The sequence below is a fragment of the Mesocricetus auratus genome, unplaced genomic scaffold (genome assembly GCF_017639785.1).
Source record: "Mesocricetus auratus isolate SY011 unplaced genomic scaffold, BCM_Maur_2.0 Super-Scaffold_15014, whole genome shotgun sequence".
NCBI classification, from domain to species: Eukaryota; Metazoa; Chordata; class Mammalia; order Rodentia; family Cricetidae; genus Mesocricetus; species Mesocricetus auratus.
In genome coordinates, this window is record NW_024429186.1 from 6,659,304 (window position 1) to 6,674,059 (window position 14,756).

Consider the following 14,756-nt stretch of genomic DNA (forward strand, 5'->3'; position numbering starts at 1 on the left):
CCTCGACGCCTTCCTTACACCAGTCCCAGCCCTACAGAGGCCCTCCCTGCGTCTTCTCATCCTGCATCCCCGGGGGGAGGGCAAGGCAGTGGAGTCCTGTCATGGCCAGGTCCCCGCTGCCAGGCTCTTTACAAAAACCACTGAAAGGACAAACCCTGATCTGGACGGCTACAGGGGATCTGCCCAGGGCACCCTGTCCACACTAGCAGCTTCTAGCCTGTCCTTGCATCTCCTCTTTTTGCTTCCGAACCCCACCTTCTCCTGAGGCGCTCAGATCACAGTCATTTCCCTGTGCCACGGACACTTCCTCAGGCTGGAGATAAGGAAGCCCTGGATTCTGGGCACAGGGATGTGGTGGTCCCCAGAGGAACTTCACAAGTCTCTGCTCCAGAAACGCAATCTGGAGGAAGGCGGGGGGTGGGGTGGGGTGGGGGGTAAGGCCAGCTGGGGAGGGGGGCAGACCACATGGGCCTGGGTCCGACGGGGCGGGTCCGTTATGGGGCGGAGCCTCAGCTGCAGCAACCAATGGGCTGAATGAGACCGGCGGCGCCGCCCGCGTCGTCCCTGCGGAGTGGTCAGCGCGGGCTGGGCGGACCAGGGCGGGGCCGGTAGCCAAGGTCTGGAGGTACCCCAAGCGTTAGCCGCAGTCACAGCCCCGCTGCCCGCCCGCGGCAGCACAGGGCAACCAGGCCGTGGGCGCCGCCCTTCTCCAGGCGCATCAGCTCCCAGCCCCGACTGGATGCGCAGAGCCGCCGCCGGCCGGCACCACCAGCCGCCAAGATGTGCGACTGCTTCCACGTGGTGCTGCCCACCTGGCCCGGAGCCCCCGGCAGCGGTGCGCCTCACCCCCGCCTGCAGCCCGCTTCCCTCGGGCGGGTGGGCTCTGCGGGCGAGCCGGGGCGTGACGCGGGCGCGCAGTGCGGGACAGGCTGCGCGCTCGGGAGGAAGGGCAGGAGAGATGGAATGGGGCCTGGCGGGCGGGTCTCCTGTGCTTTTTGGTCCTTGGCTGGCTCTGTGGGGCTCTGCATCTCGCTTGCACTTGTGCCTGTTTCGTGCTTCTCGCTCCTTTCCCCATCTCTGCCGCTCACTTTGTTTCTCGGGTTTCCATTACTTTGTGTGGCTCCTTGCACTCCAGACTCGCTCGCTGTCCCTGTTTTCTCTCTCACGGTTTCATCACGGTCCTCCTGTAACCCGCTGGGACGCGAGCGCGCGCGCGCGCGCTGCTTGGAGGGAGGCAGGTGTGCATCATACTGGATGGAACAGGCCCAGGGTGAGCAGGCGGCAGTCCTAGGCTAAGAGACCTGCTGCGAGATCTAGCTCCTGACCCGCTTTTGCGGGCACCACTCTGGCCAGTCCAGGACTTAGATTGGGGCTACCAGGCTATGCGCTGTGTTGGATCCACTGCGTGGCTACTGTGTGCGTGAGTGGCCAACTAGGTGTGGCTGGGGCAGGGCTAGGCTTGAGGTCTGATTCTTCCTCCCTAACGAGCCGGAGTAGGGTCCTGTTGCCCCGGTCAAGGGGATTGACACCCCCTCCCACGGTCAGGGCCTCTCTTGCTCAGCATCTGCTGCAGAGTGGGTACCTGCTGCTTTTATGTGATGGCCCCTGTCCTGGCCTGGGCCTACCCCTGGTGTCTCGGAGGGCAGGGTGGGGCAGCAAGAAACTGTCCTTCAGACTCTGGGTCAGTCTGCAGCAGCCTGGCCACGCCCAGGGCACCTGGCCAACCCCTGGCCACGGGATTGGGACGAAGGAGGTGCACCGGTACAGGCTGAGCCCCTCTCTTTGGGGAAAACGAGTCTGTGACAATGGTGAGGATGAGACCATTCATGATGCAGAGTGCTACCCAGAGGGGTGGCCCCTCCTGGCATCATCGCCACCCAGAGTGGAGCTCCCACAGCCCCTCGGGTGATCTATTTGTCTGGTGTGGGATGAAGCTGGATTGGAGCCTGGGACTCTTTGAGAACTGGCTTTTGCTGCCCCAGGGGGGTTCTCCTGCTGGGATTCTCCCACATACAGATGGGGGCCCAGGGGCCCATATAAGCCCCACTAGCAGTGGGAGAATGCTGGGCTCCCACCCCTCCCCTTTTCCCATTGCTGGCCCTGGCCCACATCACAGAAGATCCCCCCCCCCAGAGAAGCTCAAGGACATAGGGCTGCGCTGTCTCCAGTTTGCATGAGAGGCTTCCTCGTTCTCAGGCTCTGGTTGAGGCACCACCTTACTTACATTAAAAAAAAAAGATTTATTTATTATGTACACAGTGATCTGCCTGCATGTATGTCTGCAGGCCAGAAGAGGGCACCAGATGGTTGTGAGCCACCATGTGGTTGCTGGGAATTGAACTCAGGACTCTTGGAAGAGCAGCCAGGGCTCTTAACCTCTGAGCCATCTCTCCAGACCCCCGCCCCCAATTTACTCACATTCTGTACCCCATCCCCAAGGGTGTGCCTTTCCCACTCGCTCACTCGATAGTGTTTCTTCCCGATTTTAACTGGTGTCTCCCCAGCTTGTCTGGAGCAGTTCTCCTTGTGTCCACCTGCTCTTAGGGAGTTAGAGCAGTGGCCTCTTCTGCAGCTCTGGTAGGAGACGTTCAGGATAAGGGCCTGGATGGTTCTGCCCAGGCTGTCCTCAACCCTGCACGGAGACCCAGGATACACATTCTCCAAAAGGACACTCCCTGAGGGTTGAGGGGGAGGGTTGGGTTTAGGCTTTTTACCAGCAGTACCTGGTCTCTCAAGCCCCTGGTGCCCCTGGCAATCAGCTACCTCCAAAGTCCAGAGCAGAGCCACCGTGGTTCCAGCTAACTTGCTCAGAGGCTGCCCCCTGGTGGATGTGCTGGGGATGTACCTACACGAGATGATGCAAGGGTGGGGAGGGGTGGAGCCGTCTAGGGATATGCCCAACCCAAGAGCCTTCACCCGCTGTGAGACAGACCTTACACAGGCTCCCTAACTGACATCGGGAAGTTTACCCCCGTAAGTGCTGGGTGCCGTACCCTCAGGGCATGTATGTGGGTTTCTCCCCAGAGGCATAGCCGAATCTCAGAGAGTTAGAGTGACGGGCAGTCATGTTTTCCAAGCCGTGGTCCGGGTGCCGTATCTGCACCAGCCTGGCACAGCCTAGGCACTAACTCCCAGCGTTCTTCAAGAAACTCCTGGTGCGTCCAGGGAGTCCCCAGGTGCTGTGGCATCATGAGGGATGTCTGGATGTTCTTTCTTTGGAGTTGGGAGCTGTGGTGTGACTACCTCTTTCTCCTAAAGAGTATAGGGCCAGAGCAGATGTTTAGGTGCCCAGTCTTGGGGTCGGGGTGTAGGAGCAGACCTGACATCTGTGCCCAGGAGTGCCTGGGCTGCCATGCTGAGAGAGCCGTGCCTTCAGTGAGGCCACGTGCTGTGCTGCTCTGTCATCTCCTGGGTGGGGTTGCCCATGCTGGTAGGAATCTGTGTTCCTGTTCTGAAGATGGGGTACAGAAGCCCGAGGCAGGGACGCTGAGCCCTGCATCATGGTGGACCTCTGTAGGCACCCAGCCGAGAGAGGGGATAGGTGGCTCTGAAAGATACCAGCTGTCCTGTCCTGCCAGGCAGGGCAGAAAAGAGGCTGGGCTCTGCGGCCCCTCCTCAGCTTCGCAGGGTCCACGGAGAGGCACCGAGGGGGAAGCCATGGGTATTGGTTAGCTGGGATCACTTCCCTACTTGAATGAGGTGGGCTAAAAGCTGTGTTGGGGGCTGTAGGAATCGCTAACAACACCCCAGGGTCTTTTCTATTCTCTATTTTTTTTATTTTTGAGGCAGGGTTTCTCTGCACAGCCCTGGGTATCCTGGAACCCACTCTGTAGACTGTGCTGGCCTCAAACTCAGAGAGCCGCTTGCCTCTGTCTCCTGAGTGCTGGGATTAAAGGCATGTGCCACCACTGTCCGGCTAGGCTCTTCCTTTGGATGACTCAGGGGACAGGGCTGTGTTCATCCTGCTCTCTCTAAGCCCCAGACTGCACCTACATTTTTTTTATTATCAGCCAAGAAAGGGGTGGTTTGGGCCTGAGAGTAGGGAGGAGGATGGAGCTAGCAGACCCCCAGCCTCCCAACCTCCTGTGCTGGGCAGCTGTGCCCACCTCCACGAGGCTGGGCCTGCGGCAATGCCCTTATGTCCTCTCTCTGATCAGACAGGCTCGTCTGTCCTGGGCGGCACTAGTTGCTGCCTCTGATGGGAGCATTTTACTAGCCTTCTGTGTCCTTCCTTCTATGACCTCCTCCGTACCCTTTCCTGAAGACGTCTGTGTTCCAGGCACAGCTTGGACCGGCTTGGCTAGGGAGGAGAGGCTTGAGCCCTGGCAGTGGAGCTCTTACTTACCTGGGCTTCTCTGCCACCTGGGAGCAAAAAGTCAAGATCTCACTGGCTTTGTCCTCTGCCCAGGGAGGAGACACATCCTGCATTCAGGGATGGTGTCAAGTGTGAGAGATGTCATTCATCTCTTCCTGTCCATCTGTGCCTGAGAGCTGACGCCACTGCCCCCTGGAGGTCCCCAGACTTAGGAGGGAAAGCAGAGATTTACCCATTGCTGGTCCAGCAAGTGGGAGGTGGCCTGGGAGGAGTCACGGAGGGCTCACAGGTGTCCACGAGGAGGGGGCCACAGGCAATAGTAACCTCGTCACCAGCCTGGATCTGGGTAGTTCTTAGATAGGGAGCAGGGTCTGGGGGTATGGGGTTGGACAGAGGGAAGGGTGTATCTGCGAACCCAGGGAGGTTTAGTTTGGTGGAAACTCCCAATTTTGGACCCCACTCCAAGGGAAGCTGTTGTTCTGTGAAGGGCATGTCTCCAGGGGCCCTGTCTTCCTGTTCCCTGCCTCTGCCTCTGGGTTTCCCTTCATTTTTCTTTTTTTGGAAGTCATGGGCCAAGGGAGCCAAGGCCTGCTTTGCTGGGATAAATATTTAATAGTCAGAAGTACTTTCTCAGATGGAAAATTGGATCTGGGCCCAGGAGGCCTGGAGCGGGAGGGCCGTGCCCCCCATTCCCCACACCTGCACACAGGGCAAACACACTTCCGGCCACTCCTGCCGCCAGCTTCTCCCTGACCCCAGTGTGGACCGGAGAGGACAGAGGACCATGAGGGTCCTCTCCAGGGTCCTGGCGTCCCAGTGATGAAGGAGGCGTGGCGGGCAGAGTCGTTGGGTGTCATGAGGCAGACCAGGAAGGGATTTCAAGTCCGGACACAGTGCTGGTATCGAGGGTACCAACGGCCCAGGGCCTCAACTGGACCTGGGCCTCCTGGTCCACAGGCTTGTCACCTGCCCCTTAGGAGCTGCCCCGCACAGGGGCACAGGGATTTCTTCCCAGGTGCAGGTGACTCCACCCCTCCCTTCTGAGTCAAGGCCCCTGCTTGCCCTGAGGGGAGATGAGAGCAGGAACCGGCTGCAGGCTTTGAGCTCAAATAGCCTTGTCCCTCCCGAATGTCGTCTTTGATTCCCTGGTGGCCCTTGTTCCTGAGAGCTGGACCCTCTGGGAGGAGGAGGAAGAGCAGCCTGCACAGGTGCTCGGGTCAGCCCATGACTGGGTGGCTCCTCCTTGGCAGGCCTCGCTAGAGGGTGGGAGAGTGGCAGCACCCAGGCCGTGCCGTGACACATCCCCCGGGAATGCCCTCGGCTGAGTCACTATCAGCTGCCCCCAGCCCCACCCGGTCTTGTCACTGCCAAGTTCCCATGGCACCAGAGAGTTGGGCTAGGGGACCTGGCAGCTTCAAGCCAGACATGCCCGTGCAGTGGGGCCTCACTCGGCACATCCAGACACCGAGGCCTCAGGGCCTGTGACATGTGACTCAGCAGGTGCCCACGGCCCTCCACTGGCTCACGCCTGACCACTGGGCCCTGCTACATAAAATCAAGGGTCGAGCAGGGTGTGTGTAGGCACCCTTAAGACCTGAGGTCAGCCAGGCCCGCTGAGAGCCGAGTGAGCCCCTGTGGGCTGGATGTGGGCCCGGAGCAGCTCTCGAGGTCCTTCAGAATCACAGCGACCCTGACTTCCCCTCCCTGCCATCCCCTGTCCCAATCCCCGTCACCTCAGGAGCCCTTGGTGCGGTGGAGATGGGAGACGGCAGTAGGTTTCTGTAGCAGAGCCTATGCTGGGGGATCATGACCCCCCTCAGGTTGGGAGGATGACTCAGCCACCCTGGAAGCTGCAGGTCCCTTTGTAGGGAGTCCCTCTGCTACAGTGAGGTGGGACTCCGCCTAAGGCTAGTACCATGGTGATCTCAGAAGAAGCAGGGGGAGTCAGAAGGCACCGTGGGGGGGGCTCAGGGGCAGAGCGGGGGCCTGACTGGATTGGTCACCAGGCTCAGGAGAGTACACTGTGGCAACAGGGACCTGCTTCCTGCCAGCATCCTTCCCGCCTCGCTCTAGCGATCCTGCCCTGGCTTGCCACTGCTTGCTGACTCAGCCAGCCTCGCCCCACCTAGAGCTGACAGTTTGGTCTGCTGTGGGCAGTAAACAGAGCTCCCAGGTGAGAGCAGCTAGGGAGAGCGGCCCTGGAGCGGGAGGTGGGGAGACCTTGCTCCTTTCCTGTGCAGTGCAAACAGAGCCGTTTGCTCCTTTCATACCGCTAGGTTTTTAGGGCAGGGTTGGGGGAAGCCTGCCAGTTCTTCCTCTTCCAGGACAGAGGAGATCCCTGAAGTCTCTCTGCCTATTTGCCCACCAGTGAGTCCGGCCTCCTCCCTTCCTTGGAGTTCTCAGAGGCAGCTCTTGGCTTCTATATGCTTACTGGCTCTTCCAGTGGCTCTCATTCCGGGGCCCATGTGACGGTCTAGGGCCTGGCACGTTTGGCGGGTCTGCCCGTCCGTATTGACCCTTCCCTGTCCTGGACCCCTTAGCTGGCACATCTAAGCTGCTGCAGCCTGCCCTTAGGTTCAGGTGCCCACGGCCAGTCCTGGGATCCCAACTATAGCTAGTACAGCTGGTGACTGCTGCCCAGGCCTGCTGGATACCGAGAGCAAAGAGGGGTTGGAAACCAGAAGCTGGGGGTGGAGAGGGCAAAAGGTGTGTGAGAGGGAACAGCTCTGGGCAGTGGGTGGCTTGCAAAACAGAAGGGTGGGAGGGAAGTGCAATGGTCAGTTCTGAGGTCCAGCCTCACCTATATCATGCAGTACCCTCTCCCATCCCCAGGTGCAGGAGATGCCATTTGCCAAAGGATTAGAAAGGTGTTGTTTTGGGTGTCTTCTCCTTTTCTTCTTCTTCTCCTTTTCTTCTTCTTCTTCTTCTTCTTCTTCTTCTTCTTCTTCTTCTTCTTCTTCTTCTTCTTCTTCTTCTTCTCCTCCTCCTCCTCCTCCTCCTCCTCCTCCTCCTCCTCCTCTTTCTCCTCCTCCCTTTTTTAAAAGACAGGATCTCATCATGTATCTCTGACTCTTCTGGAACTTGTCATTTAGGCCAGGCTGGTCTCAAAACTCACAGAGATCTGCTTGCCTCCAGCTCCCCAGAGCTGGGATGAACCACCACACCCAGCCCCTTTCCCATTTTTGAGCCCCCAGCCACCGCAGGGAAACTGAGGCCCAAGGCTTGGGAATGGGAGAGCCAGCTTTATGTCCGTATACCCACACAGCAGCAGGCGGGTGCTCACACAGTTGGTAACTGGCTGGGCCAGTGGTTGTGAGTCAGACAGCAGGCGTTTCCTCTCCAGGTCAGCTGCCCGGGCTGGTGGGGGTGGGGAGCTGGGGTGGGGTCCCTGGCCTTGAGAGGGGAACCGCCCACTCCCTCTGGTAAGGGTGTGTGCCTGTGTTTGGGAAAGGGGGGTTGGCAGGGCGCACTGAGCCCGACTGAAGACCAGGGAGGAGGGACAGTGAGGGGAGGGGCTGCGGAGGGGCGGAACTGGTGGGAGGCAACCAGCCCAGGATTTCTTCTAGACAAGTTTGGAGTCTTCTTCTTCGAGAAGCGGCTGCATCCCTTCTGCACCCCTTCCCCTTCTGGGCTCAGCCCTGCAACACCTGCCCCCTCGCCACTCAGCAGGTCAGAGGGGGCCGGATGGGCAGCCAGCGAGGGAGGCTGGAGGGGCAGAGCTGGGCTGGGCATCTCCCTTCTGTTCTGCTCCCTGCCCATGTTGAAGGACAGGGGCGTCAGGGGTTTTTTTTTTTTATGGCTCCAGCTAGCTTGTGCCAGGGCCAGCCAGGCTGGGTTGGGAAAATGCTAGCATGGAGCTGTTTGGACCCCAGATGGCCTGGAACCAAGCAGGCCCTGGGACAGTACCTCCCGGTTTGCATTCCAGGCTGCGAGTTGCTGCAGAACCGCCAGCTGCCTGTGCCCCAGCTCCTGACTGGTGTGACTAGTGGTTTTTACTTGGACAGAGCTTGGGTAGTGAGGGACACTGGTGCCAAAGGTACCAAGTCGCTGTTTTAGTAGCCGGACACAGAGCTGCAAGGTTTGGGCCTTATGGCCTAGGGAGGGGTCCTCAGACGGGGACCACTGACCTGGTTTGGTGTACAGAGGCCTGGGGTGGCTATAGGGGTGGGACTGGGAAGTGGGCTGCCCGTGATGGGCCCCAGTGTCCCTGGTGGCCAGATTTTTGCCCTTCCCCTCAAAGGATCAGAGTGGCTGGTCTGTTCTCGGATGGCTGAGGGTGTGGTGGCCATCCCTGCTGGCTTTTGAATCTTTGGGGGTTGATGGGCTGGTATACTTTTCCGTGTCTCAGTTTCTCCAGATTCAGGAGCTGGCCTGGGCCCACCTGCTGCTCCTGTAGCCCACAGGTGCAGTGTCTTTCTAAGTCTGGGCAGGGCTGCCCGTTGCCATTTTATTTCGGGTCTTGAAGCAGACTCTTTCTCTGGAACCCGCGTTGGCGTGGGACTCACCGTGCAGCTCCGGAGCTGACCTCGGGCCTCCTGTCTTCCTGTCCCTGCCTCTCGAGTGCTGGGATTATATGGTCGCACACTACCACACTCAGCGTGGCCAGGAGTTCTGACCAGCTCGCTCTCTTTCCCTCCTTAGCCGATTATTGTACTAGCATTTATTCTGCACCTATTGTATACCGAGCTCTAAGTGTTTGGGATGGAGAGGCACCGACAGGACCACCTCACTGCCCGAGAGTTTGCCTCTGGGGGGGTGGGGGCGGGCAGCCCGTAAAAGTCCCGCACTGCACAGGAGCAAGCAATGCGTCGAGGCGAGCCGAGAGGTCTCACCTGGGAGATTCCAGGGAGCTTGTTTCGGGAGAGGAAAGTGCGACCATCCTCCTGGCATAGCTGGCCTGTGTGGGGAAGAGCTCTGGCCCTGGACTGTGTGACTCAAGCCCTTCAGAGTTGGCGCTGGGCCCTCAGACTCAGACTCATCTACAGAAGCGTCGGGGGATGGGGCGGGCCCGCCTGCCGCCGCCTGGGGTGTTGCTTCACAAGGTCTGAAGGTCTCATGACAGTCAGCCCAGCTTGGCTCTTGCTTTGTGAAGTTCCAGGATGGGGCGAGGCCTGGGCACATGCAGGCTGGGGTGAGCCCACGGGGACACGAGGATGCCAGTGTGAAAGCAGCGGCCTCTGCAGTGTAAGCCTGCCCTGGCCTCCACTGCTGGTGTCGGGCTGTCTGTCCCTGCATGCTCAGAGGGGCAGCCCTGTCCAGACGCAGGTGCACACTGATACACCCATGCACACAAACTCTCGGGCAACTGGAGAGCTGCGTGTCTCTCAGCCAGTTTCCTAAGGGTCCCACTGCCCTGGTAACATGCAAACAGGCCCCCCCTCCTCGAAGTCAAAGCAGGCCGAATGCAAACTCCAGTTTTGTTTAAGTGCGTGCTCCACCCTGCCTCCCTGGCCCTGGTGAGATGATCCTGAACAGAGAGGTGGCCATGGATCATGGGGACAGCGTGGCCCCTCTATGCAGCCCCTGCCTCCCTTACCACACACATCTCCCCCCCCCCCACCACCGCCGCCAGCACCACCTCCGCTGTTCATCTGTTCAACCTTAAACAGTTCAGTTCCTAGAACTCCAGCTTCTCCGAACTGGGGGTGCCCCCACAGTGTCCGTGTTCAGCCCCGAGGTGCCCTGACTGGGCATTGGCTTCCCTAGGGTCCTGTGGGCCCTTCCTGAGTACAGGTTTGTGCCCACAGGAGTGGGTTGTTAGCGGCAGTGTTTGGAACTGTGTGAGGGGGTTGGGGTGCTGGGGGCAGGCAGGGAATCTGGGGGAGTATTAGCTGACAGTGGCCAGACCTGCTAGACCCGGCTCAGGTGTGCCCCCATTTCCTCCTCTGTGAAACGGGGCTTTGGTGACTGTGTCGTTATTTAGGTGGCAGTGTTCAAGGCCGGGCTGCTTACAGAGCTGCCTTTGGGAGACTATATGGGTAGGCGGTCAGGGTGCCTCCATGTTCTCCCGGGGCCTGGGAGTCACTCTGCCCTGAGGCCCTCCATTCCCACAGCTGGACGGGTAGGCGGCCTCTCTCCCTCTGTCCTGCAGCCAGCAGAGCTTCTGCTTTCCCTCCCTGAGCCTTCCTGGGCGGCAGGGGGTGGCCAGTGTCCTGCTAACCCTGGAGTGCAGCCTTGTGGCGGGGCTCATGCCCCTTCTCGGGGCCATTGCTCTCCACCCTTAGCAAGGAAGCGGGGGGGGGCACCTTGTGGGTAGGATTGTACACTGCAGGTCTGAGGAGGGTCCTGAACCCCAGCCAGCAGGGGCCAGGGTTGACCTGCCTCTTGCTTCTCATATCCCAGCTGTCAACACAGGCTTTTCACACCCACGAGGCTCCCCTGAAACAGATTTGGAATACAGTTTTTCAGGAGTAGCCCTCTGCCTGGCTATGGGGGTCTGCCATTCTGGACCCTTGAGTAGGGAGACAGGAAGACATAGGTCCACCTGCTCTTGCCTGGCTCCCGGGAAGGGCGGTTGACCCGGAGTCCCTCCTATAGCTACCCTTGCCACGCCCCTTGCCACGCCCCTTGCCCCGCACCCCTCTTTTCACACCCCCTAAGTCAGTGTGTGGCTTCTTTGAGCAGTCCTGGCGCCCCAGCAGTGGTGGGGTGCATGGACAGAGACTGGAGGGGATGGCAATGGAGACATCTGGCTGGCACCCTTCCCTTCTACGCTCCCCCCCATGGGGTGGTGGCCTGTGGGACACGCGCATGAGGGCTCCAGGGAGACTGGGTTCCTTAGCTCTTGTCTTACCTAAGGTCAGTCTTATAAACGGGGACTGTGGCTTCCCTGATATCCCGGAGGTCGGGGTCCATGGTTTAGCCCACAGAGCAGCAGGGAGAGGTGGGACCTGGTCTTTGACCCTCTGGCCCCCCCATCCGGGAGGACCAACCCCAGGAAGCTCCATCCCCGCCCCTCCAGAAGAACAGCAGAGAAGGGAGAGTGGTCAGCGCAGATAGGCGTAGCTCCAGGGTGTGCCTCTGGGGACAGGTGTGTCAGGAGAGGCAGGGTGGCTCTGTGTATACATGGGGAAATCCAGGTTGTCCAGAGCACAGCAGGTACATCCAGAGCCCTGCTAGGCCTGGGACTCCTTGTCCCTGTGGGAATGTCATCAAGGTCAGTGGACAGGACTCCATTATTGATGGATAAATTGCCTGTGTAGCAGGGACTCAACCCCTCAGGACAGGCCGGAAGCAGGGGCGGGGTTTTATCCTCAGCATGGCTTCCCTTGTGGAGGTGGTCCTGGAGCCCAGGCCCAGCCAGGGAACACGTCCATCAGGGCTGCTCTTCCTTTGAATGTTGGGATTTTAGGCTGGAGTTCTAGGTGGGAGGAAGTTCTGTTTGCTTCTTCTGTGTCCCAATAAAGGTTATTTTATAAAGGCAGGCAGCAGATGAGATGAAGCCACTCACGGCCTTCCTGTCTTCTGAGTAATAACATACAGAGAAAGCACCTTGACATATCTTTTAAAAACTTTGTAGGGTGCTGGGTGTGGTGGCGCACACCTTTAATTCCAGCACTCAGGAGGCAGAGGAAGGCGGATCTCTGAGAGTTCCAGGACAGTCAGGGCTACATGATGAGACCCTATGTCAAGACAAATCAAAAACCAAAAATGAAAACAAAATTTTGTAGGGCAGAGATGAGCACAAGTGTCGCTAGGACAGTAGAGCATGCCGGCACCGTGGCGACATGCCGGCACCGTGGCGACATGCCGGCACCGTGGCGACATGCCGGTGCCTGTTAGCTCGTGCCTGGATGTGAAGCTGCAGGGCCAGCAGGTAGACAGAAATGGCCTCGGTCAATACCAGCAGACCGTTTTCCACACCGATTGTCCCTCATGCCTAGGATGGGACAGGAATTCCAACTGCCCACATCTTCCTCCCCTTCATCTCAGCCACTCTGCGAACGGCATGACTCCTCCCGTGGGTGTGGACGGCCGGTGGTGCATGCTGAGGGTGGTACACGCTGAGGGTAGTACACGCTGAGGGTGGTGCACGCTGAGGGTAGTACACGCTGAGGGTGGTACACGCTGACGTGCATGCTGAGGGTGGTGCACGCTGAGGGTGGTGCACGCTGAGGGTGGTGCACGCTGAGGGTGGTGCACGCTGAGGGTGGTGCACGCTGACGTGCATGCTGAGGGTGGTGCACGCTGAGGGTGGTGCACGCTGAGGGTGGTGCACGCTGAGGGTGGTGCACGCTGAGGGTGGTGCACGCTGAGGGTGGTGCACGCTGAGGGTGGTGCACGCTGACGTGCATGCTGAGGGTGGTGCACGCTGAGGGTGGTGCACGCTGAGGGTGGTGCACGCTGAGGGTGGTGCACGCTGAGGGTGGTGCACGCTGAGGGTGGTGCACGCTGAGGGTGGTACACGCTGACGTGCACGCTGAGGGTGGTGCACGCTGACGTGCACGCTGAGGGTGGTACACGCTGAGGGTGGTGCACGCTGAGGGTGGTGCACGCTGACGTGCACGCTGAGGGTGGTACACGCTGAGGGTGGTGCACGCTGAGGGTGGTGCACGCTGAGGGTGGTACACGCTGACGTGCACGCTGAGGGTGGTGCACGCTGAGGGTGGTACACGCTGAGGGTGGTGCACGCTGAGGGTGGTGCACGCTGAGGGTGGTACACGCTGACGTGCACGCTGAGGGTGGTGCACGCTGAGGGTGGTACACGCTGAGGGTAGTACACGCTGAGGGTGGTGCACGCTGAGGGTAGTACACGCTGAGGGTGGTACACGCTGACGTGCATGCTGAGGGTGGTGCACGCTGAGGGTGGTGCACGCTGAGGGTGGTGCACGCTGAGGGTGGTGCACGCTGAGGGTGGTGCACGCTGACGTGCATGCTGAGGGTGGTGCACGCTGAGGGTGGTGCACGCTGAGGGTGGTGCACGCTGAGGGTGGTGCACGCTGAGGGTGGTGCACGCTGAGGGTGGTACACGCTGACGTGCACGCTGAGGGTGGTGCACGCTGGACGTGCACGCTGAGGGTGGTACACGCTGAGGGTGGTGCACGCTGAGGGTGGTGCACGCTGAGGGTGGTGCACGCTGACGTGCACGCTGAGGGTGGTACACGCTGAGGGTGGTGCACGCTGAGGGTGGTACACGCTGACGTGCACGCTGAGGGTGGTGCACGCTGAGGGTGGTACACGCTGAGGGTGGTGCACGCTGAGGGTGGTGCACGCTGAGGGTGGTACACGCTGACGTGCACGCTGAGGGTGGTGCACGCTGAGGGTGGTACACGCTGAGGGTGGTACACGCTGAGGGTGGTGCACGCTGAGGGTGGTGCACGCTGAGGGTGGTACACGCTGAGGGTGGTGCACGCTGAGGGTGGTACACGCTGAGGGTGATGCACGCTGAGGGTGGTGCACGCTGAGGGTAGTACACGCTGAGGGTGATGCACGCTGAGGGTGGTGCACGCTGAGGGTAGTACACGCTGAGGGTGATGCACGCTGAGGGTGGTGCACGCTGAGGGTGGTGCACGCTGAGGGTAGTACACGCTGAGGGTGATGCACGCTGAGGGTGGTGCACGCTGAGGGTAGTACACGCTGAGGGTGGTACACGCTGAGGGTGGTGCACGCTGAGGGTGGTACACGCTGAGGGTAGTACACGCTGAGGGTAGTACACGCTGAGGGTGATGCACGCTGAGGGTGGTACACGCTGAGGGTGGTGCACGCTGAGGGTGGTGCACGCTGACGTGCACGCTGAGGGTGGTACACGCTGACGTGCACGCTGAGGGTGGTGCACGCTGAGGGTGGTGCACGCTGAGGGTGGTGCACGCTGAGGGTGGTGCACGCTGAGGGTGGTACACGCTGAGGGTAGTACACGCTGAGGGTGGTACACGCTGACGTGCACGCTGAGGGTGGTGCACGCTGAGGGTGGTGCACGCTGAGGGTGGTACACGCTGAGGGTAGTGCACGCTGAGGGTGGTGCACGCTGAGGGTGGTGCACGCTGAGGGTAGTACACGCTGAGGGTGGTGCACGCTGAGGGTGGTGCACGCTGAGGGTGGTGCACGCTGAGGGTGGTGCACGCTGAGGGTGGTGCACGCTGACGTGCACGCTGAGGGTGGTGCACGCTGAGGGTGGTACACGCTGAGGGTGGTGCACGCTGAGGGTAGTACACGCTGAGGGTAGTGCACGCTGAGGGTGGTGCACGCTGAGGGTGGTGCACGCTGAGGGTAGTGCACGCTGACGTGCATGCTGAGGGTGGTGCACGCTGACGTGCACGCTGAGGGTGGTGCACGCTGAGGGTGGTGCACGCTGAGGGTGGTACATGCTGTGTGCGTGCCCACGTCTGTTTCCCTCCTCCCCGGCTCCTCCCCTGCCTCCCTTCTCCCTCCTTCCTTTTGACTGGAAATTAAACTCATGGCTTCTCAAGTGCTAGGGAAACGTTCTAGCATTAAGCTATCGTCC

The 14,756-nt window shown here is 60.2% G+C and overlaps 1 protein-coding gene and 1 long non-coding RNA gene across 4 annotated transcripts in view; one reads left to right on the plus strand and one right to left on the minus strand.

Annotated features, from left to right (window-relative positions):
• Positions 1-2,297: 2,297 nt before the first annotated feature.
• On the minus strand, positions 2,298-6,223 carry LOC121139226. 3 transcript variants are annotated; one of them, XR_005876078.1, is made up of 3 exons: positions 4,548-6,223; positions 2,994-4,422; positions 2,298-2,845 (listed from the first exon to the last, which is right to left on the minus strand). It is a non-coding gene; the product is annotated as an uncharacterized LOC121139226 (long non-coding RNA). The 3 variants fall into 3 exon arrangements; XR_005876077.1 differs by having other exon boundaries at positions 2,300-2,675; positions 2,764-2,845; positions 2,994-6,223; XR_005876076.1 differs by having other exon boundaries at positions 2,300-2,632; positions 2,724-2,845; positions 2,994-6,223.
• A 1,598-nt stretch (positions 6,224-7,821) lies between these two features.
• Ahnak2 (AHNAK nucleoprotein 2) overlaps positions 7,822-14,756 on the plus strand; it is a 32,215-nt gene continuing 25,280 nt past the window's right edge. The window contains 2 exon segments of the mRNA XM_040742364.1: positions 7,822-7,984; positions 12,199-12,275. Of these exon segments, the coding sequence (XP_040598298.1) occupies positions 12,200-12,275 (76 nt within the window). The 5' untranslated portion in view covers positions 7,822-7,984; position 12,199.